At 34.2% G+C, this 26807-nt stretch overlaps 1 protein-coding gene across 16 annotated transcripts in view; it reads left to right on the top strand.

Annotated features, from left to right (window-relative positions):
• The window catches only part of KIF21A (kinesin family member 21A), a 147646-nt gene extending 121854 nt beyond the window's left edge, over positions 1–25792 (top strand). For 4 of the 16 annotated variants that reach the window (XM_041735851.1, XM_041735847.1, XM_041735855.1 and 1 more), the window contains 11 exons: positions 1183–1290; positions 2690–2818; positions 4876–4914; positions 5558–5572; positions 9491–9627; positions 11595–11775; positions 13637–13801; positions 16022–16139; positions 17531–17701; positions 18538–18737; positions 24537–25792. In XM_041735851.1, coding sequence (XP_041591785.1) covers positions 1183–1290; positions 2690–2818; positions 4876–4914; positions 5558–5572; positions 9491–9627; positions 11595–11775; positions 13637–13801; positions 16022–16139; positions 17531–17701; positions 18538–18737; positions 24537–24630 — 1357 coding nt within the window. In that variant the 3' untranslated portion in view covers positions 24631–25792. The remainder of the gene's footprint in view (positions 1–1182; positions 1291–2689; positions 2819–4875; positions 4915–5557; positions 5573–9490; positions 9628–11594; positions 11776–13636; positions 13802–16021; positions 16140–17530; positions 17702–18537; positions 18738–24536) is intronic. The other 12 variants (XM_041735848.1, XM_041735853.1, XM_041735856.1 and 9 more) reach the window with 7 other exon arrangements.
• The last annotated feature ends 1015 nt before the right edge of the window (positions 25793–26807 follow it).

Genomic DNA, 26807 nt, shown 5'->3' with positions numbered 1-26807 from the left:
TAGTGATATAAACAGAACAGACTTTAGTAACAGATTTAAATAGAGACTTTTGGAACTTCAAGACTAAATCTATGGCCTGGAAACCAGATTCAGGTAATACCTTCTTTTTGCCCTCCTCTATTTTCATTCTTAAAGTGTATCCTTTTTGACAGGTTGTAGAATATATGTTTTGGACTCTGTTACTTCACATGATCTGTTTAATAAATTCAATAATTTTAATAAATTCAAATGCTTGTGTCATTCTATAAAAATTTAAGTTGGACATGTTTGGTGTGGTAACTCTTAAGAAGTCATTACTGCAGACTTACTGCATGATGTAAAATAATTTACTCAGGTGGCCCCTATGATAAATAAATGAATAAATAGATGATAAATAGATGAAGGATTTTTAAAATGTGTGATTTCTTTTGATTAGAAAAGTCAGACACATAAAGTTTAAATATTTAGTTTTCACTTTCAAATAGGAATCATGTAAACCCACTCTGGTAATCTTGCCTTCTAATTCCTTTTTTTTATGAATATAACTAGCCAATGATAGGAAAAAATTCATTTTTGAATCAAAATTCATTACTACTATACACAAAAATAATAGTTTTAAATTGTTTTTTAAATTGTTAATTACATAGTGACTATTTGACATTTAAAGGTTACAATAAGAATGTTTTTGTTACTAAAATTTACGTAGTTATTAATATCTAACTACTAGTTAGGTTAAATTATTGTGTGTTATTTGTGTGTCTGTGTGATTACCTATAGTACTATTTTTGACTATGTCTACATATTCGTTAAATCTTATTGTTTCTAACAATTCTTATATTTTTTGTTCTTGTAAGACTGTAAAGATGAGTTTTTTCAACTGAAACAATTCTAATCAACCTAATCACTTATGTTTAAAATAAACTTAATTTGAACTATTTGGCAGTGTAGCATTGATATTTACATTCAAAGATAATAGGTTTGCTTATATTTAATAAGATTGCCAATTTATAAGTTAAATATATAGATGTCAACTTCCATCAACTAATTACTCAGATAATATATCCCATCCTATTTTTGTATTTTGTTCCCAGTAATACTTTCTCAAGTTCCAGTTATTAATCTGTTAAAAATTTTAGGTTGAGTACCTGCCAAACAATGTATATATTTAAAATTTGATGATTAAGGAGTCTTTTTCTATTTTAGTTCCAGACAGTCATCTCTATCAGAAAAAAAAATGCCAGAGCCTTCCCCTATAATCAGGAGAAAAGCATATGAAAAAGCAGAAAAATCAAAGGCCAAGGAACAGAAACAGTAAGTTACCCATACTTTTTATCAACTAGATTGCATAAAATGTCTGCTGTACATAAATGCTAAAGGATAACAGTGAAGTTATTTTCCATATGTAGGCTGGCTCTTTGGTTATGACATTTTTGACTAATAGACAATCAAGTTAGCTGTTGGCTTGGCTAAATGTTTCTTGGTCACACACACACCTGGAAAAATATTTGAACACTTGCCCCTAATCATGTTCTCTTATTTATTTTTCTATTATTTGTGCATATCATTGAAAAAATTCATATACACTTGAGATGAAGTGTGTCTGTATTTCAGGTGGTCTTCTAGAAAAACTTGAAATTGATTTGACTGTTAAAACTGACATCGACTTTACCTCTTTAGAGTAGCTGACAAAAAACAAGTGTTAGTCATAGGGTGTATTAGTTGTGCCATTTTCTTGCTGTTCTTTTATACTTAAATTGTTTTTCTGCTGAAATCTTTTTAAAACTATTTGTGTGTTTTGTGAGGGTTATTTACGTAACAGTACATAGTATAATCTGATGATCCACTTAACTGGACATTTTAAAATTGCAACATTGCAACATGGAGAAAGTTGAACGAATGGGTGAGAGCCACTGTCCCCTCTCTACCCTGTGGCACACCCACTCCCCCCTCATGTCACCTGAGGTGCTGCATGTGGCAGATGGATCTCTGACACTGCCTTGAGGGAGAGTATCAGTGCCGGTCTACATTTAAATATTAGTAAATCTTATTATTTTTAACATAAAAATAAGCAAAAAGAAGTTTCATATGTTTTCTGTGCTCAAGTGGACGATCTTATACCATCCTCTCCCCCATGACAACACACTTTACGTTGACCACTGGTTTGGCTGACTTGAGTGTCATGGAAATTATCCTTCTAATCATCCTTGCTTCCTGTATTTATTTATTTATTTATTTATTTATTTATTTTTTTGCTTCCTGTATTTAAAGATATAATTTGCCTGTTTTTACTGGATTGAATGTCTCAAGGATAATTGGGAAGTGGGGAATGGAGCAAATAAGTAATAACATAAAAGTGAGTGAATCCTTGAAAAAACAAATCGCTCTTAAATACTGTGCCTCTCTTTCTCCATCTGTCAAGCGAGTAACTTGGTTTTAACTCTAAAATTGTGTAATTTTAAATTTGACTTGCTTTATTTGTAATGGCTTTAGATTTCAGCAGATAGAACTTTTTCTTTAGTGCCATCTTGTGGGCAATGTGACAAAATCCAGTGGAAAAGTGGTTTTTTGTTTTTGTTTTTGTTTTTTTTAAACTAGGATGGAAGGAATTCTTTAATGAAAAGCTTTTTTAAAAAAAGCATGTTTCTTATAACATTTCTAACAAATCATAACCAATTAAAGCCACCTATTTAATGTTCTTTTTTTCTTGTAGCTCAGATTCTGGAACCTCAGAGGCTAGTCTTTCACCTCCTTCCTCCCCACCAAGCCGACCCCGTAATGAACTGAATGTTTTTAACCGTCTTACTGTTTCTCAGGGAAACACATCAGTTCAGCAGGATAAGTAAGTCTTTATGGAAAAGAGCCCCTCTACTTATTGCAGTTTTCTGAACCTTTTAATACAGCCTGTAGAAAACGTTTAGCCATCTCTTTGTGTGGGAGATGAAATCTGATGTGTTTGCCATATTTGATGTGTTTTTCCAATGGGAAATGAACCATCTAGAAAAGATTAGAGAAAATTATTTTCCTGCTGAACATTATTCCCTGTTGTAGATTTGCATTGCTCTACTTTCAGCACTTGTCTTACCTTTTCTAAGTAAATTAGAATTGAAATATCTTTGAGACCACTTGAAATTTAAATTTCTTGGGATTCTTCAGTCTCTCTGAGCCCACAAAAGCCTCTAATCCAGATAGACTGAGTTGAAAAGAGGCAAATTATTTTACCTTCCATGCATATTATAGCTTGCAGAGACCATTGTTACCATTTGGTTGTTTGACACAAATCCATCACAAAACTTCAGTGATAAAATAAAATAATAAAAGACAGTTCCTTTATGGGTAGTGGGGATTAGGATTGAGGGTGGTTTGTAGAGGAAGAAAAGTTGGAGGGGTGTGAAAAGTATAATTTGCACTAAATTTGAAATGAAAAAGTATTCCCATATTGAGCCAGAATCTCTCTTGCAAGAATTTGATACTAACAATGCTGCCATAAGATATTGATTAACTCTGACTTGTCTGCTTTGATTTTGAATGGTAACACTGTAGATGTATGTACTTCATATCTAGTCTCCCACCACTATTATTTGTTTTCTATGCTATAATCTCCCTGTGTATATCAACAATTTCTGAGATTTTTAGGATTGCTGTTTAAGATTTGTCTGTCAGGTTTAGATCATGCTAGATGGCTCTGTAGATTTAGAGAAGCACACATTTTGAAATAATTTTTAATCTGCTTAATTTATAGATAAAGTTATTGATTAGATTTTAATATAGTTTAATCAGTACGTGACATGTCCTTATCTAGGTAGATAAATTTTGTGTGTTATTGAAAAAATCTCTGCCTCCCATTTAGTTGAGAAGAATAGAACATTAGCAATGTCTTTGGGAAGTCTATTTTCACTAGTGATATGAAGAGTTAGTAAATTTTGTCTGCCTTATATTCAAAGGCATAATAAAATTTTCTGTCAGTCTTTTGATAATCTTGACAATCTAGTCATAGTTTTATATTTTCTACTGACATATTTTATAAGCTACCAGTAATTTGACTCTGTTGTCATCTTTGTAAGCTAAAACTCAGAATAACTGACTACACTTTCAGAGACTCACCTACCTTTTGAATCATTTTTTTTGGGCTGTTTTTTGAGACTAGCATATCTCAGCTAGAAAAAGATCCCATACATTGTTTCTGGTTATATTCCATGTCAGCATTCACTCTGTCCTCCTTCTCCCAAGCCTATTGCACAAACTGAGTAGATTTTTCATAATAACCAGACTTATTGCCAGTCTTGGAGGTTTCAGGGTAGAACTGACAGGAGTGGCTCACCTATTTTTAAAGTCCTGTATTACTGAGGGATTCCCTTGTTAGGAGAACTTCATATTTTTGAGATAAGTTAAAATCAAAGGTTATTGCATTTTAGGTAATTTGCTGTGCATGCAAACATAAAATGTATCTGTGCAAACTTCACATTAGAATCTAAATCCAAGTAATTATCAAGATGGATAAAATTCATTAGTAGCTCTTTAAATAAGAAACATTTTCTAGTACTAATCAAATTAAATAGAAAGAATCTTGAAGTGACGTATTTTACTTACTTGATATTGTTCCACTGCAGGGCTTAAATTTTAGAAATGAGGATTGATAGGTTTTCTGTGGATGAGTAAAAGAAAGTTTTTATCCTCAAAGTCTTAGGAGAAAACATAAGAATCAAATATTTTACCAGATGTTACTGTACATTGAATTTGCAGATATCCAGTACAGATAGAAAAGCAAGGCATTCACTATAAAGGAAATGTTTGCTGTATTTCTATAATTCATACTGTTGATTTTCAGTTCAGTCTCAGTGTCTTTACCTGTTGACTTCAGTGTTCTTTCTCCTCATAATTCTAACTCTTTCACTGTAGGTCTGATGAAAGTGATTCCTCTCTGTCGGAGGTACACAGGTACTTTCTTTCTATCTTTCCTACATTCTGGCATTTCATTGATGTTCTAAAATACCTTCCTAGAAACTATAGGCATATCTTACTTTTGGATGCATAACTTGTTGTACCATATAAACACACTAATATTTTTAAACATATTAATTTTAATATGTTTTGTCATACCTTTTAGGCAAAGTAGCAGCAAACTTGTTTGTTTTCTGTCTATAACCTAAATCTTTTATTTCAAAGAAATTAAATTCTATGAATATTGATTTCATTGTTCCTTAGCAATTATATGTTTTCAGTCCTTCAACGTGTGAGAGGTAAATAAAGTATTTTTGTTGTTGTTGGTTTGGAGATTATAAATAAAAAGTTTTGGAAGGTTTTGTGAACCTGAAAAAAAGATATGCTGGGGGGGAAAGACTATGGTACCAAAAATATGAGAAGAAATTGAAATTAAAGGAGTTTTTCTAAAATAATAAATATTTTTTTTGCTGATAGATGCTGTTTTAAAAATAACAGTGTTGAATTTTTCCATGTTAAATTGGGCTTTTTGGACTCTTAATTTCTCTCTTTCTATCATTTCCTCTTTCCACTTATCATTTTGTCTCCTCTCTTTTTTGCACTTGTTTCCACTGTATATGGCCATTTTGCTGATCATCAGTAGATCCTCCAGAAGGTAGGCAGAGGAAATTAATCTCATTTACAGTATTACAAGACTTTACTGATTTGCGTGGAACAAAAATAAGCATTTTTTTTTCCTTCAGACCAGTTTGATATACAACTTTGCAGTATTAAACTTTAACTTAAACTATTTTCAAGTTGATTTCTATAGTCAGAATGTGAATAGGTTAATTCTGATATTGAAAGAAATGTCATGGATGTATATTTTCAGTTTCTCTATTTTTTAAAAATTATCTTGGTGTAAGATAATCCCTATGAAATATTAGTGCTAATATTGTGAGTACTAGAGAGCACTTTTCAGTATCTTAGTAAAATACTATATTTAATGTTGATATTATTTTTCTTCAGAAGTCTGAAATAAATGATATTAAAACATATAAAAATGTAAAAGAGGCATCTTATAGTGGCAGTGCCATACATAAGTCACTGGAGGCAAGTATTCACTTTTGTAATATTACAGCCTTTGACATGACAGACTGTTATGTCTTAGACTGTTAACATGAATTTTTTCTTTATAACCAGCTTATTGGGATATACATACATATTTTCTGTTTGAGAAGTAACAGTAGCCGTTGATTGTGCATTAGATCACCCGTTTGAACATTTGAAGCTATAGTTCTAATTCTATGGCTTCAGTTCATAGATGTGACCTCACATAAATAAGATTTCAAAATGGAGATTCAGACTTATAGGGGAGGTTTTGCTTCCATTTCAATTTTGATTGGCTAACTTCTTAGATTACAAATAAATTACTGAACATTAATTTCAAGAATCTCACTTTGACACATGTACACAAATCATACTTTAGACTGTAATTACATATCCAGTGATAACAATTCCTGGTGTTATTTCTAGTGATGATGAACAAACTTCACTTTTTGAAATCATTATAAATAGAGCCTAAAAATAAAGTTTGTTTGTTTTTAGTCCTGAGCTTAAATTTACCTCCTAGCATTTCTATTCATCAGCCCTCTTGAGCTCTACCAGAATTAACCTTCAGGTATTAATTAATTGAATTAATTCACACACCTCTTTTTGTGTGTATATGACAGTTGTTTAAATATTCAGCCTTTAACCTGCTTTTGTATCCTCTCTTCAGTGAGTATATTCTTAACAGCTCAGTAGGTTTAGTTTCATCATCTCCTTATGTAATGTAGTCTACAGGTCCTTCATTCTGCTTCCACTGCTTTGAGAAGTCTCCAAGTTTTCAGTGTTCTTAAAATCTAGCATCTAGAACTCAACCTCCTTCCAACCTCCTCCTGTAATAGTAGCTCTATTACATTCTTTCTCCTGAAATATTTACTTCTCTTGAACTAGTTATTGAAAGTGTTGGTCGAGAAACCATACATTGTTTATTCATCGATCTTTTATTCAATTAAAAAAATCTCTTTAGCTATTTATGTATTTATTCATTTCAATTTATTTAAACTAAGCCCAGAAAATAATTTGGTCATTTCTCCTACCCTCCCCACCCTCTACCTCTGGCAATTACCAGTCTGTTCTCTATATCTATGAGCTTTTATTTTTTAATACACATTTTTTTAGATTGCATATATAAAGGAAATCATGGCATTTATCTTTCTCTGTCTTATTTCACTTAGCATAATGACCTCTTTGGATTTTTATTTATTTATTTTTAAAGATTTTATTTATTTATTCATGAGAGACACACACACAGAGGCAGAGACACAGGCAGAGGGAGAAGCAGGCTCCATGCAGGGAGCCTGACAGGGCCTCAATCCCGGGTCTCTAGGATCATGCCCCGGGCCAAAGGCGACGCTAAACTGCTGGGCCACTGGGGCTGCCCCTTCTTTGGCTTTTTAAATCTAGGCTGCTATTAAATCTTTTCCTACTTGGAGCATTCTGTTCTAACTTCTACCTAAATTTTATCTTTAAATTGTATCTGATGATTATTTTAATGTTAAGTAGGTACTTAAATAAATTTTGTCGTTTTCCTAGACAATACAATACAGTATCCAGCTTTTTAATATATCAGTTTAATAAATATACCATCTCTCTTCAGTGCTAGGGAAACATTGACTTCCAAATTGATAGGAACATTGACTCCTTAGGTGTGCCTCTTCAGCCACTGATGGAACTACCTAACTACAATAGTTCTGTACTTACCTACCATATCTACAAGGATACCATTTGAAAGGCTCATTGTATGGACCTTTTTGAAGTCAGCAAGTATTGTGAATATGACATCCCCCTAATTTGCTATTAACCCTGCAAAGAACTGCCCCTGTGACATTAGTCTTATCTTTTACTGATGAGCATTTATTTTTAAGTGTTTATAATAATTTGTAAATATTTTCCTTTGTGAGACTCAATAGGAAGTTTTGCCCATCTGTACTTTCTGAAATCCACTATTTCCCCTCTGCTTTTTGGAAATTTGGATCTACATCTTTTGCTCCCTTTATCAATTTTAGTGTACCAACAATGATTTTTGCCTATACAATGGTGTATCCTTTTAAAACCCTGTGATATAATGACTTAAAAACAGAAATACTTGAATTCATTGTATTAGTCTCTGTTGTCATTTCTAACTTATCTTGGGCTTGCATTTCTTCTTAATCATTTCTGCCCATTGCTCTCGAAGACTGTTCTCTTTCACTAAGGAGATGAAAGGGTACTTGGGTGCCTCAGTTGGTTAAGTGTCCAATTCTTGATTTTTGGCTCAGGTCATGATCTCATGGTTGTGAGACTGAGCCCCGCACTGGGCTCCATGCTGGGTGTGGAGCCTGCTTAAGATTCTTCCTCTCCTTCTCCCTGTGCCCCCCACCAAAGCAGCTGGAAACAGTTTTATTTTATCTCTGTTATTTGTTTTAATATTATTGCCATCTGTCTTATACAATGGATACATGTCAACATAATAATTTTTCTTCCTGCTCTGAGCAGACACATTAATTTATATATTTATCATATAATTCACTCTCATCTTTAGTCTTCTCGACACAACTATTTCAATTCAGATTCTGTCTTAAACTCCTTTAGAAGATAGGAACAATATTTTGATAAACTTTATGTTTCCATAGTATGTAGTCTAATGGCATAAAGCAGAAACACTGGAAATAATTAAACTTATAAGAAAGCTCCCTAAAAAGTCTGTACTTTTAAAGTCTCATTCTTTTTTTTTTTTTAAATCTTCTTTGAGACTGTTAGAGTTTTTTTCTTTAAATTTTTTTTTTTTTATAGTTTTGGGCCATTTTCCCTTTAGAATTTCTGCATAGGCGGTCATCCCTGTCTTTTTCAAATTCATTTGAAATTTATTTTTTTTAGTATTTTAGGTTATATGTGTTATATTTCCTCCAGAATATTTTTAAAAAGATTTTTAAATTTATCTATTCATGAGAGACACAGAGAGAAAGAGAGACAGAGACACAGCAGAGGGAGAAGCAGACTCCATGCAGGGAGCCTGACATGGAACTCGATCCCAGGTCTCCAGGATCACGCCGTGGGCCAAAGGCAGTGCCAAACCACTGAGCCACATGGGCTGCCCCAGAATATTCTTTTTGACATAGAGTCACATTCCAGCCTGACAGAGTTACATCCTCCAGTTATCCATCATTTATCCTTTCTTATTTGTTGCAATTCACTATACTTAAACAGCTCCCAATATTGCTTCATTAAACTTTGAAGAGAAGAACTTGTTAGTAAGAAGGTCCATATACCATAGGTTTTGCTCTTGGTAGAATGCAGCTGTTGGCTGATGCCTTATTAGTTGATGCACTCCATCACCACTATCACTATTTCACACTTTGTCTCTATGTCCTTTTCCTTTAAAAAGAGGCAAAGGAGCAGTCTGAATTTTCTTGTTAATTACTTAGAAAGACTTCTTAAAGTCAGGGGAAAATAAAATTAGTACTATGATATAGCTACTGAAGTGAATCTTGTTTCTCCCCCATCTCAGGGGCATAATCAACCCATTTCCTGCCTCAAAAGGAATCAGAACTTCTCCACTGCAGTGTATTCACATAGCTGAAGGACACACAAAAGCTGTGCTCTGTGTCGATTCTACTGATGATCTCCTCTTCACTGGATCAAAAGGTGCCAATAGTTGTTTCATGTGGATAGTTAAGAGATTTTTTTAATAAAAAAATGATTACATTTTAACAGGCTTTAAAACAGTCAAAGTGCTTAAGACACATAAGAACCTGAGAGATAATCTGGTTCAACCCCTGAGTTATATAAAATCATCACATGGCTGGGAGGAATGTCAAACCTCTACTGATGTCATGTGAATAGGATGTGGAGAGAATACATTTCCTTCAGTAATTGAGCACTTAATGCATGCAAGGCCCTGAGCTTATAATGCAGGTTATATAAAAATGGGTAAAGGGTCATTACAATGTACATTGTAGTAAAGAGAATAAGATGGGTAGCAACCACCTTTCTTGAGCACTTAACTATATGTCAGAGACTATGTTAAACACTATATAAATTACATCTCAATTAATTCTCATTGTAACTCTGATGAGATACATGTTGCATCTTAACTTTACAGGTGAATAAAATGAGGATTCAAAAAATGAAATAATTTTCCCAGGTGAACATAGTAGTAAGTGGAAGAACCAGCATTGGAAACCCATGTCTACTTATCTCCAAACCTGTACTCTTAACCCCTTTGATACAATTGCAGGCAACTAGAAATCAAGTATAAATGCTTTATATGGTTAAGGACTAAGAGTTTGGGGGTTTCAGAAAAGGGAGAGGTTATGCCAACCTGTGAGAAATAAGAAAGGCTTTGACATAAGCATTTAGGATAAACCTTACAGGATAGTTTGGATATTGACAGGAAACAATTGACAACCAAGATTATAGAAAAATAGAAGCAGAGACATAGAGGTAAAAATGGAGTATGTTTGAAACTAAATCCAATTGGGTTGAAATGTAGAATATAGTTGACCCTTGAACGACATGGGAATTAGGAGTTCTGACCCCTGCAAAGTCGAAAATCTGCATATAATTTTTGACTCCCCCAAAGTAAACTACTAATAGCTTTCTGTGGACCAAAGCCTTACCAATAATATGAATAGTTGATTAACACATATTTTGTATGTTAATATGTATTATATACTGTATTACAATAAAGTAAGCTAGAGAAAAGAAATGTTACTGAGAAGATACATTTGTAATACATTTAATACAGTACTACTGTATTAAATTAAATTAAATTAAATTAAATTAAATTAAATTAAATTAATTAAAAATTTACATGTAAGTGGACCCATTCAAACCCATTGTTCAGGTGTCTACTGTAATGTAAAAGAAGTGATGGGGAGTAGGACTAGAAAGGTCGAAAGGAAGCATGTACAGGAATCTGGGGAGCTAATAAAAGTTTTTTAGCATTTAGGGACATTACAAGTTTAGTCAGCAAGCAATTTATTGCTCATTGTATATAAGAAAGTATAACAGTCTAGCTAGAACTTAGGAATTGTGAATGGCAAGCCATTCTCTAAAGAATCTACAGTGTGAAAATGTAATTTTCTAATTCAAATTAAATTTATCTCCAGAATAATTATATATTTGGCATGTCAGGAAAACAAAATAATTAGTTTATAATTATATTTTGTGGTCAAAAATAAAATCCATCAATCATTGACACCTGGAAAAGTCTGTGTGTTTATGAGTGTGGAGTACTGTGAGGAAGTAGGAGTGATCAAAACAGAATATTTTGAAGAAGCTAATATGAGAATGCCATTTTAAATTCAGGGGCAATTTAAAGCAAGACTCTTGTGATATGACTATTTCAAGATTTTATATAATTATATTTTTTAAATACCACATAATACATACACCAGACATCCCTGGCTTTCATCCAGTCCTTTTTATGTACTTTGCCCTTGAACCTGATGTATAGGGTCAAGGATAGAGGTAGGATGTCCGTTGTAGGTTATGGAATAATTACTTTTAAAATTTCATTCTCATAGAAAAATTGTTTAAATGATTTTTATTCTTAAGAGAACCTAATCTAATTCATATTGACAGTATTTTCCTTTTCTTGTTTTTTGTAGATCGTACTTGTAAAGTATGGAATCTGGTGACTGGGCAAGAGATAATGTCATTGGGGGGTCATCCCAACAATGTTGTATCTGTTAAATACTGTAATTATACAAGTTTGGTCTTCACTGTGTCCACATCTTATATTAAGGTGTGGGATATCAGAGATTCAGCAAAGTGCATTCGAACGCTGACGTAAGTAATGTAAAGACAAATAGCATAAGGGGCAAATAGTTCCTATGTACTACATATATGAAAAGATAGGACTATGAATGTATTTTAATTTATTTATACCTGTCTGCTTCCAAAAGGATACTAAAGTAAGAATGTAGATAATATAAGGGGGGAAATCTATTGAGAAAATGTAATATAAAAACCTGGTATTAAACAGGAAGGAATAAATCATATTTGATCTGTGATTAAGTATACATTTCATATTTTCTCCCTCCTAAATACTAAGGTACCACATGTTCATAATATTTCTTACTTGATGTAGTTAATTACTCACTTCAAATGAATACCACTCCTTGGAAAAATGGCTAAAATCACCATAGTAGATAGTTAAGAAGTACTTGTAACCTTTAATTTGCAGGTATTCAATAATTGAGAGGTTTTTGGTCGTTTTAGGACATAAACTGCTTTGGTGTGGGCACAAATTTCATAACTGTAGGTTAGGTTGGACAATTGGAGGATGAGTTTGTTTTCTGTGTCATCGTATATCTCTTTATAGAGCAAATAATGATTCTTTTTTGCTATAAGATCAATAAACTGTTTTACATAATTAAAATTGAGGTGAACTCTTGTTTTAAATAAGCAGAGGGAACATAGGAAAGGTTAAATTTTATAATTTGTAGAGTAGGAACTATTAACACAAGTGCTAATTTGTATTTTGAGAACTGCTAATTATTTACTGTACTGAGTACAAATCTCTTGGAAATTTTATAGAAAAAGGTGCACTGTATCTTAGAAGTCTGCCAGCCCAGCTGACTCACTAAAGTCAAATTTAAAAAGATTGATTATAACTTGGTATTTTAGAAGTTAGCTGAGAAAATGTTTCAAAATTTAAGAATGTATTTATCACTTAGAATTTATCTGAGGAAATAGAAATAAGTTATGTTTAAGTCTTTGGCACATGGTAAATACTCCATGTATGATTGGGTTTGAAAAATCTTCATGTTTTTATTTTTTTTATTTTTATTTTTTATTTTTTTAAATTTTTATTTATTTATGATAGTCACAGAGAGACAGAGAGAGGCAGAGGGAGAAGCAGGCTCCATGCACCAGGAGCCCGACGTGGGATTCGATCCGGGGTCTCCAGGATCGTGCCCTGGGCCAAAGGCAGGCGCCAAACCGCTGCGCCACCCAGGGATCCCAATCTTCATGTTTTTAATTCAAAAGGCAATTCTTATGGACAAAAGGAATATTGGAAGGCCTGGCCCTCGGGGGCCTTCTGGAAACTAGGAAAATGAATTACCTTTGTGGCACTGTATCATTTGTTGGGTCTTTTTTTTTTTTTTTTTTTAATCTTTGACATCTAATCTTTCTTTTTTTTTTTTTTTTTTAATTTTTATTTATTTATGATAGTCACAGAGAGAGAGAGAGAGAGAGGCAGAGACACAGGCCGAGGAAGAAGCAGGCTCCATGCACCGGGAGCCTGACGTGGGATTCGATCCCGGGTCTCCAGGATCGCGCCCTGGGCCAAAGGCAGGCGCCAAACCTCTGCGCCACCCAGGGATCCCTCTAATCTTTCTTAAATGACATCCTGGTCATCCCTAACTCAGGGCCTGGAGTTCCTAGCATTATACTAGACTTACAAATTAAGAATTTTCAGCCATATCATCTTGTTTTAGTCATTCATTTATTCACTTACTCATCAAATATGTTTATAAATGCCAACTATGTGTATGAGGTTCTGTGCTAGGTATGGTTCACATGGTGACCAGAGGACACAGAGCTTGTTTTTGTCTACAGCCAGTTTCCTAGGAATTTAAGGAACCCTAAGGCGAATTCTTATCCAGAAATGTGACTTTTTTTCCTTTGTTTTGTCTCTGTTAAGATCTTCGGGTCAAGTTACTCTTGGAGATGCCTGTTCTGCAAGTACCAGCCGGACAGTAGCTATTCCTTCTGGAGAAAACCAGATAAATCAAATTGCTCTAAACCCAACTGGCACTTTCCTCTATGCAGCTTCTGGAAATGCTGTCAGGATGTGGGATCTTAAAAGGTAGAATTTTAAAGAAAATATATTTCTTGTATATGTATGGCAAATAGAATTTTTCAGATATTAGTAACATATTGGTGTATATGAGATCTAATTTTTATAACTCCAGAAGTTAATATAAAATCATAGGCTTTTCTATTTGGCCCTGTGCCCCTTAATGTCTTTTCTGTCCTCATGAGCAAACTCAAAATTTTCCTTTCTTTTACTCTCCATTGATAGAAAAAAGGATACGAAGGAAAATAGCCCCTCTTAATATTTGTCTACAGTTTGTGTTGTTTGCTAGGAAGAGATCAAGATTCTCGTTCTAGTTTCACCAGGACCTTTGAAAGAGGTGGTTTTTGTTTTTTGTTTGTTTGTTTTTTGGGCAGCCTCACTTAAACATCCTATATTTTAAACTTTTTAGTTTATAAATTAATATAATAACTTTGGGCATAAACTCTTTTAGGGTTTTTGTGAATATAAAATATATAGAAAAGATGACATATCAAGAAGATAAAATGGGTAAAAAATGGTAAATTGAAATCTAAAGCATTACACCTTTGATTTGATTTTTATTTGCCATGAAATACGAGCTTTTGCCCTTCAGTTGAGTGTTTATTTTAGCTTCTTTTCTAGTTCTTAAAATTTTGGCAGCAAAGGAATATTCATTTATTGGTTAAGTATTTTTTTAACATTGATTCTGGCCGGTACTGCACCAAGACTGTGGTAGGTGCTTGGAATAAAGACTAAGACAAGGTGGTGTCTACCTTCTTAGCACTCATGCTGTTAATGGAGGATAGTGGCCACTAAACAGGCGATTACAGGATATTGATGAAGGGGTATTTTAAAAACTTAAAATAACTATTTATAACTTGTAACATTTTAACACATGATAATATAATAAACATAATTTATAGATACATTGATGAGAGAAAGAGAGAGAGAAGAAACACAGTCCTGAGCACTGTTTTAGAAATAGAATGTAGAAAATTGAACACACTGCTTGTTTAAGAAAATGAGAAAAGAGGTAAGTACTTGGTTTATTCTTGAAGATATTAAAACTTGACTCATAGAGCACCATGGAGGAAGGTACTCAAAGTCATGACATGAAGCAGAAAAGATACCAGCTTATATTGATTGATTGATTGATTGATTGATTGATTTAAAAGATTTTTATTTATTCATGAGACACACACACACACACACAGATTGAGAGAGAGAGAGAGAGAGAGAGAGGGAAGGAGAGAGAGAGACAGAGAGAGAGAGAGAGAGAGGCAGAGACACAGGCAGAGGGAGAAGCAGGTTTCCCACAAGGAGCCTGATATGGGACTCAATCCTGGATCCCAGGATCACACCCTAAGCTGAAGGCAGACTACTGAGCCACTCAGGTGTCCCAGATACCAGCTTTTAAAAATCTTTATACTTTCTATTTCTGCTGAAAAGTTAGGTCCTTTGGAACCTGCTTGATTTCAGGAACATGATTAAATGTAGATTTATCATAACAAAGTAAGAGAATAGTTTTCAAGAAACTAATATTCTATGTTAAATATATCTCTGTATTCCAGCAGCTCATGAGGTAGGACTGTGAGACAAAGGTTCATTGTTACCCCCTGACAGCTAATATCACACATTTTTCTACCAGCTACCTATATATCAATATATATTTTTTCAGTCTTTATAATAGCTGATAAAATGGACCATCTACTTTCTGACACACATATACACATATATGTGTGCCTAGGTATATGTGTGTATAAATGTGTATATGATGGGTATACATATATGTGGATGTGTATATGTGAGAATATGTGTTATAAAGTAATCTTACTTTTTCCATATTGTTGTTGATTGTGTGTTATATGAGCAATAGCAGTTGTTTTAATCAAATTCAAAATTGGACCTTGGTCATATATTTATAACATGTTTGAACATGTAACAGATTTAGGTTTACCTGGACTTAGGTTGGATTCAAAATTAGTATCTAACAAGTTTTGTTGCCTTTTTGTTTACTGTTGAAATGACATTAGTCACTTTGGAATAACCTATTTGACACTTCAGTCATAAAATAGGTTAGTTTGGCTATTTTTTGATTCTCAATTTGAAGAGAGCTGCCTAGAGGTGGAGCTAAAATAAAAAAAGAAAATTAATGAACAGTTTCATCAAAGAATGTAGATTATTTATGTGCTTAGCCCCAGCACATTAAGAAATATTTTCAAACAAAATTATTCTTCTTTCTTTTTAAAGGTTTCAGTCTACAGGAAAGTTAACAGGACACCTAGGCCCTGTTATGTGCCTTACTGTGGATCAGATTTCTAATGGGCAAGATCTAATTGTCACTGGCTCCAAGGATCATTACATCAAAGTGTGTATGATAGAATTGTTGAATTATATTCTCCTATTTGATGATATTAAAGTATTCAGATGCACCTACAACCCTTTTCTCTTAATCAGTTTTCTTTTTTTCACTTCTGACCTTACCTTTTCTTCTTGATCTTGTCCTCACTCATAATTTCTGATTGTGTTGTCTTATTATTCAATCATGTATTCTCATTTTTCATAGACGATAATTTGGGAGGGATTTTAAAGATGTTTGGCTCAGTCATCCAGCGCTAATGCATAAGTATTACTGTCCCCATCTTTTATACTGAGTCTATTATGATCTTATGAAATTAGCAGGTAAGGAAAGATGTATAGTTTGGTTCTCGAAATGTTAAATTTGAGATACTCAGTAATAGAAGTCCTCTTCATGTCAGTGAGTAGGCCATTTGAAAGGCAAGTCTAGAGCTCATGCTCAAGTTATGACTAGACATGAAGGTTTGGGAGCCATTCAAATAGAGTCAGATGTTCAAGGAGTTGGAGTAGTTGACATGGCCAAAGGAGAGAGAGGATGACAGGATTCCTGTAAGAAGCAATTAGTAAAAAGAGAATACAGAAAGATAGGAAAAGAATAAATTTTGTTTTGAATCTGAGATTAAGAGATGAAAAGTGGGTTGGTAACATGAAAACAGAATGATTAAAGGAAGAAGATTTTGTGTGTGGTAGATTTGAGTATGTCTGCTTAAAAAACAGGCCCTGTGGAAAGGGAAAGTGTGAAGAAGGAAGTGGTAGTAATTGATGAAGTGGTAGGAACAGTTAGAAACACATCAGTGATGTGAACCTTGGGAAACAGTAAGCACACTTTAGCATCTGAAAAGAATGGAAGAGTAAGAGAATGTTTAAGGATAAAAGGAAACTTTTGAAATGTAGGGAAAAGTCCAAAAAAGCTTATTTTTGATCATGCTAGTAGCCTTTTCAGGAAATCACAAGGTCAACCGCTAAGAGAGATGAAGGCAACCTAGGAGAGCAGAGGTTTTGAATAGCAACTTTGGGAAGTTTGACATGGCCTACCACAATTGCAGAGCTATCAAATAGTGGCTAAATAACAGTCATATCATTTTTCTGACTTTCAAGTGGATTGATATGTAGTCTTTTTACTATTGAATGTATCATTTGTACACTCCTACATGAAAATATGGGTTGCCTTTTTTAAAAGCCTACAGACACATAAGCATGTGACATGTAAGCTAAAGTTGCATGAAAATAGTGTTCATCCTGGGTCATTTATACCAGGTTAATTGAGTTAATTTTGTAAAATATTGTAACAAAACAAGTCATATCTGGTTAATATATACACGAATGTGTTTCTGTGTGAACATGTATAGGTGTTTATTTGTAAGTTAAATAGGATGTCGGCTTTCTCTGTTTCTTTTTTAGATGTTTGATGTGACTGAAGGGGCTCTGGGAACTGTAAGTCCCACCCACAATTTTGAGCCCCCTCATTATGACGGCATCGAAGCGCTAACCATACAAGGGGATAACTTATTTAGTGGGTCCAGAGATAATGGAATCAAGAAATGGGACTTAGCTCAAAAAGACCTTCTACAGGTAATGCAAAACCTTTCATGGGAATGGATACTTCAGAGCCACTAATAGTCTACAGAAGAACTTCAAAGAGTCTCTTAAAGAGTGTTTCATCTTCATCCACCAGAGTTACTAATTATAAGAAGGGCAACATTCAATATTTAATAATACCTTCTAGATAAGAATAGATGAAAACAAAATGAACAGGTAGCATGAATGTCAATAGAACAAACTTGGCAACAGATGAGTATATTGCATTCAGAGTCTTTTATACATATACATTCATGGTTGTGACTTTTGTATTATTCATATAAATATATTTATACTCAAATACAGTCATATAGTTTGAGCTTATAATTATTGTTTAGTCATTATGAAATATATGTTAGCTCTAGTCTTCTACAAGAAGCCTTAGGCCTGCCTCCATGTTCTCTACCAAAGGTTGAAGGCAGTGATTTTATGAAGCATTCTTTATAGTTTATATACCAGGCTGTAGTTTTCAAACTTGTTGAATTAAATACATTTTGGAGAGAGGTGAGATACTTAACTGCCATGAAGAGAATGTGTTGTGAAACATTCTGTATACTTTCTGGGTCTTTTAGGTTCTGTAAGATTTTTAACATTGTAACTCTTTAATATTGATAACAGTGATAAAAATTGAGGCAAATTGGGAAGCATATTGCAGATTTATTTCTTTAAATCACTAAGGATGATCGCATAGAAAATGATTTTTATAGTTCAGGCCATTCAGCGTTCCAAATGTTGTTTTGTCAACAAAAATGTTCATAACTTACTTTGGTGTGGAAATGCCATTTTGGAAGGCTCCTCTTAAGCTACTGATTTCTCTTTCTTTCTTTCAGCAAGTTCCAAATGCACATAAGGATTGGGTCTGTGCTCTAGGAGTGGTGCCAGGGCACCCAGTTTTGCTCAGTGGCTGCAGAGGGGGTATTTTGAAGCTTTGGAACATGGATACTTTTGTGCCAGTCGGAGAGATGAAGGGTCATGAGAGTCCTATTAATGCCATATGTGTTAATTCCACCCATATTTTTACTGCAGCCGAGTAAGTTTTTCCTGTGTGATTTTTCTCTGTATTGGTTGCTTGTGTTCAGAGTTAATAAATATACTATAAGTTGTAAATGTCTGGAAATGTAGAACATATGAAACTCTTATTACAGTGAATCTAATGTCTAAGATCTCTTATTTATATTTTCTGATGTGCACTTTGGGCACTGAGTTTAATCCCCAGAATAAATGAGAGAATAGTGTTACTTCTGTATTAGCACTCTGCTTGTACTAGGAAGTTGGCTGCCAGGTCCTTCCCTGGTGATTTGAAGTTAAAAAATGATCATTTATAGGTGACTAATTTCTAAAGATTTTTTTTTTCCAGAAAGACAACAAACTTGTCATTCTTCACATTTAGAATAAATCATTTAAAAAAATCTCTTTGTTCCTCTTCTATCTCTCTTTAAAGTGCATTTGACAGTTGGTCAATGTAGGCTTAGGGACACTGACCTCTACATAGTTGAATATTCAGTTATAACTTTGATTCCCCCAAAAATAAGCTACTAATAGCTTACTGTTGACTGGAAGCCTTACCAATATATAGTCAATGAACACATATTTTGTAGTTATATTTTGTATTCTCACAATAAGGAAGCTAGAGGAAAGAAAATGTTTTTAAGAAAATCATAAGAAGAGAAAATACATTTGCAGTGTGATACTGTGTTTATCAAAAAAAAATCCACAGGAAAGTGAACTCTCATAGCTCAATCCTGTGTTGTTCAAGCATCAGCTGTATAAGTACATAATAATAGTATCTGTTTCCTCCCTCTTAGGGAGGCTGGATTGATGGATTCATTTGCTTATTTTTCCATTTATGATGAATCTCCAATATGTCAGGCCTGTTCCAGATTCTTGGAAATAGCAGTGAACAAAACAGATCATATCCCCAGTTTCATTCTAAGGAGAAGAAAATAAAATAAAATAAATAAGTAACATATGTTACATTGTGATAGATGCTGTGGAGAAAAATAAAACAGGGAAGAGAGTAGTGTGGGGAGGAGGTTACACAATAGGGTGGCTGGTGAAGGCCTCACTAAGGAAGTGACATTGAAGATGCTTGAAGGAAGGGGAGAGATGTTGTGATCTTAAAAATAACATAATATGTATATAAGTACTTTGACAAGGAAAGCATATATATATATAAATTATCCAGGACATAGCAAGTTTCCAAGAGCATATATATATATATATCTCCTGATTTCAGGCATTGGTCTCTTCAGATAAAATGTAATGTCTCATAAATATCTACCTTGAAAATCTTACTTTGTCATTTTCGCACTTAATTTAATTAGAGCACCTTCTTGATTCATTTGTCCTAAATGCACAATTACTCTGACTTTATTTTGAAACCTCTGCTGTATTTCTGTAGCATCTCTTATTATTTGTGCTATTTTCATTGAATCCCTCGTTTCACTTAGATTTACTTTCTCATATCTCTAATGTATTTTTTTTTTTTTTAAATTTTTTTTTTTTTTTTTAATTTTTATTTATTTATGATAGTCACAGAGAGATAGAGAGAGAGGCAGAGACACAGGCAGAGGGAGAAGCAGGCTCCATGCACCGGGAGCCTGACGTGGGATTCGATCCTGGGTCTCCAGGATCGCGCCCTGGGCCAAAGGCAGGCGCCAAACCGCTGCGCCACCCAGGGATCCCTCTCTAATGTATTTTAAAGTGGCTTATTCTGTGTTTTTTCTAAGGTGCTTACCTTTGGTGCTTCATTGATGTTATTTCCAAGATGTATTATTTTCTTAAGACTCACCACTTCTCTTTATGCTCTTGGAAACTTGCTATGTCCTGGATAATTTACTGGAAATAACTTAATACCCCTCAAAGCTGTGGGACACTCAATATAAGACTCTCAAAGTATTGTATGTTACTGAGGTCTGTTGGGTGAAGTATGATGTTACTTTAACACCTTCCACGATATAGTCTTATTTTTGAAGAACTGAACTTTTTCTCAGTAATATAATTAATATAATAATGTATTATATATAATATTATATATAATATATTATATTATTATATATTATTATATATATTATATTATATTATATTATATTATTATAATATAATATATAATAATATTATAAGTGGGAAAAACAAGGCACTTTAGAACTTGGTCTTTGTATAGTAATTCTTTCATAGCTAATATTTCTGGCTCTTTTGCAATTTACTTATTTATTTATAAGTCCAGATCTGTAGCATTAATTGATTTTTTTTCTTATGATTATGGGTCTCATTTTTCTTGCCCTCCTGCTTTTTAGGATTTATTTATTTATTTGAGAGAGAGAGAGAGAATGAGTGTGTGAGTGAGGGGTTTGTGGAGGGGCAGAGAGAGTGCTAAGCAGACTCCATGTGGAGCCTGACATAGGGCTCAATCTCACGACCTCAGCTGAAATCAAGATTTGGATGCTTAACCAACTCAGGCGCCCCTCATTTTTCCTACTTTTTTATGTCAAATAATATTTTACTGGATGTTGAACATGATATTGCTGTGTTTTGAGTATTTGGATTTTGTTGTATTTTTTTTTTTAAGGAATTTTATTTTTATTGGAGAGGGAGAGGCAGAGGGTGAAGGAGAGAGAGAATCTTAAGCAGACTCCATGTCCAGGGTCAAGCTGGACACGACTGTGAGATCATGACTTGAACTGAAATTAATAGTGGGATGCTTAGTCACCTGAGCCACCCAGGTGCCCCTGGATTTTGTTTTATTCTTTTAAAGAGTGTTGGACCTTAGTCAGGCAGTTAAGTTGCTTGTGGTTCAGCTTTATCTTTTTGAGACTGGTTTTTAATTCTTGGATTCCTACTGAATGCCCTGGGTGTTTGATAATATCTACTTTCTGGTCAGAACTTAAATGGTTCATAGCCCTCTGTGGGCTCTGGGAATTATTCAACTTGCAGCTCACTAGTAGTTGTTTTGTTTTGTTTTGCTTTTTTGTTTTGTTTGCTGGCCTTATAATATTACTTTACTCATGGGTAACTTAGCATTCAGTCAGAGACATTAGGGGCCTATATGTGGATTTATGGAATTCTTTCCCCATAGCTCCATAGTTCTTTCTGTATAGCTCTCTTCTCTACTTGATCCTGAAAATTCTCACTATCTCATGTTTTTATTTCTATCTCTTCAACTCAGTGGTTCTGTGGTTCTTTTCTGCTTGAGTTCCTCTCCCTGTGCTGTAGTCTGGAAAGTACTTCCAGGGCAAGAGCCAGGGCTGTCCTGGAATTCACTTCTCTCCTTTTTCTCAGGGACTACAGCCTTGTACTCCCCATGGTCTAGTGTCTGAAAATAGTTGTTTCATATAGTTTGTCAGGTTTTCACTTTGTTTACATCAAAAAACCTAACCTGGTGCAAGTTACTCTGTCATGACTAGTAGTAGAAGTTTGATCGTTTCAGACTTAATATGTCTTAAACTGAACTCCTGACCTTCCCAGAAAATCTGCTCATCCTACAACCTTCTCCACATCAGTTGATGGCATCACTGTCTTCTCCATTGCTCAGGCCAGAAACTTTCACTCTTTTTACACTCCGTATCCAGTCCATGAACAAATCCTGTTGGTGTTCTACCTTTAAATTATATCTGGAATTTGATCACTTTTCACCATGTCTTCTGCTAATTCACTGATTCTAGCCTACCATTAGCTCTTGGATCTACTACAGTAGCCTCCTAGTAAACAAAGTACCTTGTCCTCATGTAGTCTATTCTCTACACAGAAGTCAGAGTAATCCATTTAAAACACAAGTCAGATCATATTCCTTCTCTACTCAAACTCTTGGAGTGGTCTCCTATTTTACCTACAATAGAGACTGTACTTGATGTGACCCTTTGATCATCTGTTATCTCTCTCACTTTACCTTCTAGTACCTCTTCGCTTGCTCCTTCTTTTACAATCCTCAGTAACCTCTTTGCTGGTCCTTGAACACACCAACCTTGTTTCAGCCATAGGACATTTGCCCTGGTTGCTCCCTTTGCCCAGAATGCTTTGCCTTCAGAGATCCCAACTTTCTTCCAATGTTTTTCTTTCTCACCAGGGGTAACCTTGCCATTTTATTTAAAATTGTAACCCCTTCTATCACCTAGCTGCTGTCTTTTCCATGTTGTCTTTTCTTTTTCTATAACATGTATTACTTTCTGATAAACTTCATGATTTAGTTATTTAATATGGTTTATTGTCTATCTCCTCTTGTTAGAATGTATGATCTACAATGGAAGAGAGTTTTGCTGTTTGTCTGTTTTTAAGTTGTCCCAAGCATCTGAATAGTGCCTGGAACATAGCAAGTACTCAATAAGCATTTGTTGAGTGGGTAGTTGAATGAGTGAATGGGTAGATGAATAGGTAGATGAATGAACATAATCACCTTGCTGTTATCAGTGTATGTATGCTATGTGGGTTGGTGAGAAGATTATTTTCCCCCAGTTTTATTGAGATTAATTGACATATAGCATTGTATAAGTTACAGGTATACAGCATAATGATTTGACTTTTATATATTGTGAAATGATTACTACAGTAAGTTTAGTTTTTTTTTTTTTACAGTAAGTTTAGTTAACATCTATCATCTCATAGAGATACAAAAAATAGAAAAAGAGGTTTTTTTGTTTGCTTGTGATATGAACTCTTAGGGAAGAACAAAGATTACTGATTATAACTAGAAAGCCTAGGTCCTAAGCTCACTTCTGTCCTTTACTATGTTACATTGGACATATAACTAAACTCTCTTTCTCCTTGAAATGGACTGCATAATCTCTGAAGTGCCTCTTCACTATGAAATTCTGTGGAAACTCTTTCTTTTGGCTTTGAGTTTATTAGATAATTGGAGAAAAGTACCACTCCCTTAAAGCTATGAGAGACACAGTAAGAAATATGATGGTTTAATGACCACTCCCCAGTACCTCCATGCTGGGTGAACAAGAACAAGTTTTCTTGGAAGAACTTTGAATCCTCTATGTTTCATAATAGTGGAGGATCAGTCTACTTCTCAGTAGCCTCCTGCCTTTACTATGGGCTAATGCTGATTTCATCTGAGCATATCTCTTCCTGACTGTGGCCAGATTCAACAACCCCCTGGAATCCTTGCCCTGATCTCTCCTCTCTTCTCAGAAGCCTTACTGTTACCTTACTCTGTGCCTGAAGATCTCTGACCAATGTTGTATCATGTGTTTTTTTTTAAGGTTTTATTTATTTATTCATGAGAGACAGAGAGAGAGAGACAGGCAGAGAGACAGGCAGAGGGAGAAGCAGGCTCCATGCAGGGAGCCCGACGTGGGACTCGATCCCGGATACCAGGATCAGGCCCTGGGCTGAAGGCGGCGCTAAACCGCTGAGCTGCCCTCAGTGGGCTGCCCTCATGTGTTGTTTTTTAAAAATAATAAGTGCAGATGCAGTGTAGTGATTAGGAGGTGGGGCCGTGGAACCAGACTGCCTAGTTTGAAATCTTGGTTCTATCACATACTTTGTGATATTGAGCAAATTAACCTCTCTGGCTCTCAATTTGCTCATCAGTAAAAAAGGGGATAATAGCATTATCTATCTTTATGATAAATTAAAGATAAGTGAATGTATTTATATTTGAAGGGCACATAGTAACAATACCTGCCATACAGTAAGCTCTTGACAATATGAACTATTTTTAATATCATTATAATGGGTATCTGCTTGATATGCTTATGGGACAATGTATATTTTTGCTCATGTCTATTGAAGTCCTCTTCAAAAAAATGTTTTCACAATAAATAATCCTAAGAACTATTTATCTTTCTGCCTCTTTTCACATGTTCATTTTTAATTTGTTTTGTAGTGATCGAACTGTGAGAATTTGGAAGGCTCGCAATTTGCAAGATGGCCAGATCTCTGACATAGGAGATCTGGGGGAGGATATTGCCAGTAATTAAACATGAATGAAGATAGTCATGAACTGAATACTGTGATAATACTCTGTATGTTCGTTATGAGTTGTTGCCCTGTATTTATTAGGCAAAAACTTATGAATGGGATTAACTGGAAAATATATCTGAATCCAACTGCTGAATATAAATGATATTCTAATAAAATTGTATACTAGCCTGTGTGCTTAATTCTGCCAATACATATATATCCTTTAATTGGTATACTGCTTGATTCACACTTATTTTGTGGCTGGATTTTTGTGCCTAGCTAAAAAAACACCTTAAAATTAAAAGTATTTGAATTATATATCTCCTTTTGTGACAGAAAACACCTGGGATACAACGTATTGGTTACTCATCATATAACTGTTCAGATGATTTGTATATTTAAACACGTTGGAGATGTTAGTCAGTTTGTGGTCCCTTTGTATGGTATTTGTATGAGTCTATAGAAAGTTCCCAAATTTCAAAGCCCTTTTAATAAAATGCGAAAAAAATAAGGAGAATATTATTGATGATTTTTCATAAGATGGAATTGACCTTCATCTACTAACAAAGAATGTTAAACAGTTTGTGTTAAATATTGATGTTTACTTGTATTGACCAAAGTTTTGCAGCTGTGCTATATTCTGTGCTCAGGACTAAAATGCTGTTAAATTGTTTTATTAGTGCTGTGCATACATTCTGTGATGGGAAATGTTTTTGAGGTCCTAACAGAAATCTATTTTGATCTATTTTCCTATGGAGTTATTTCTAGTACCACCTTTTGATTTCATTTTTATTTAAAAGTAGTATTTCCTTCCCCTTTTATCTAATTTTTTTATATGCTGCTAAATATATTTTAAATACACTATGTTTGCAAACCTAGGTAGTTATGATGAGAACTATATCATCTGAAGTGGGAAAAGCTATGTAAATAAGTAGATTGTAAAGAGAGAATGTCCTACATTGTAACTGTATGAATTTTTAAATGCTGTAGATTGGATTTTGCAAAAGGATGTATAATTTATCTGTCTGCTCAGAATATTAATTTGTAAATTCTGCAAGTTTAATTTTTATGTAGATGGTATAACATTTGAAAATATTGTCTTGTGATTTTTTTCCCCCTGAGTATATTTGCTTGTAAATGAAAGCTTAGTGAGGGCTTCAATAAACGTGTTGCTCTGAATTGTTTTCATTCTCTTGTTCTTTTTCTAATTGTATGAAAATAGTGTTTGTAAAACTTTGTTTTGTCTGTGTGTGATATAAGGAATGGCAATTTTTGTTGTTGTTTCCAGTACTTCATAAGCATTCCTGTTTTTCCTCACTAGACATGAAATATTCTTGAAAAGTTTGAATTCTAATGTAATCTTGATGAACCAAGGAAACTCACTATGTAAGGAATTAAAACTATATAACTTAGGCATTTGAACATAGATGATGAAACAAAAGTTATTCCCACAAATGTTAGGACAATAGTGACTGGTTATTGAAGAAGAAATAGAAGGGTGGAGACTGGCAGGTGTTGCAGGAGGTGAGTTGAGAGATGGGGTGTGGTGCTGCTTCTGGGGTCCTAGAAATGTTCTAGTTCTCGACCTGAGTCCTAAGTTAAACTGTACCTATATTTCTCTTATATATGTGTGCTATATTTCACAATGTAATATATATTTCTTTATTTTTTTATTTTATTTTTAAAGATTTTATTTATTTATTCATGAGAGACACACAGAGAAAGAGAGGCTAGACACAGGCAGAGGGAGAAGCAGGCTCCATGCAGAGAGCCTGACGCAGGACTTGATCCTGGGTCTCCAGGATCAGGCCCTGGGCTGAAGGCGGCGCTAAACCGCTGAGCCACCTGGGCTGCCCAATATATATTTCTTTAATTTTAAAGAAGGGATTTTCCTGTAAAGAGGAACTCAGCTGTTTTGTAATTTTGCCTCCTTTTCTGGAGGAAAATACTATGACAAGACCTGAGAGATGTTTCATTTTTAGGACCATTTTGAATTTCAATAGTCCTGGGGTGTTTCTTTTTACAGGACTATTGCTCAACCATTCGTTAGACAGTTTATCTGATATGTTTATTGAACATGCCTTAGGCCAGTTACTAGGGACAGAAAAATAACAATACTGAGTCAATGCTTGCCCTCTGAGTGGAGAGAGAAAATAAATCCAGCACTGACATTATAATTTGGTCAGTGTTCTGA

Source organism: Vulpes lagopus, chromosome 21, assembly GCF_018345385.1.
Source record: "Vulpes lagopus strain Blue_001 chromosome 21, ASM1834538v1, whole genome shotgun sequence".
In the NCBI taxonomy this organism is placed as follows: Eukaryota; Metazoa; Chordata; class Mammalia; order Carnivora; family Canidae; genus Vulpes; species Vulpes lagopus.
This window is presented reverse-complemented; position numbering and strand designations above follow the sequence as displayed.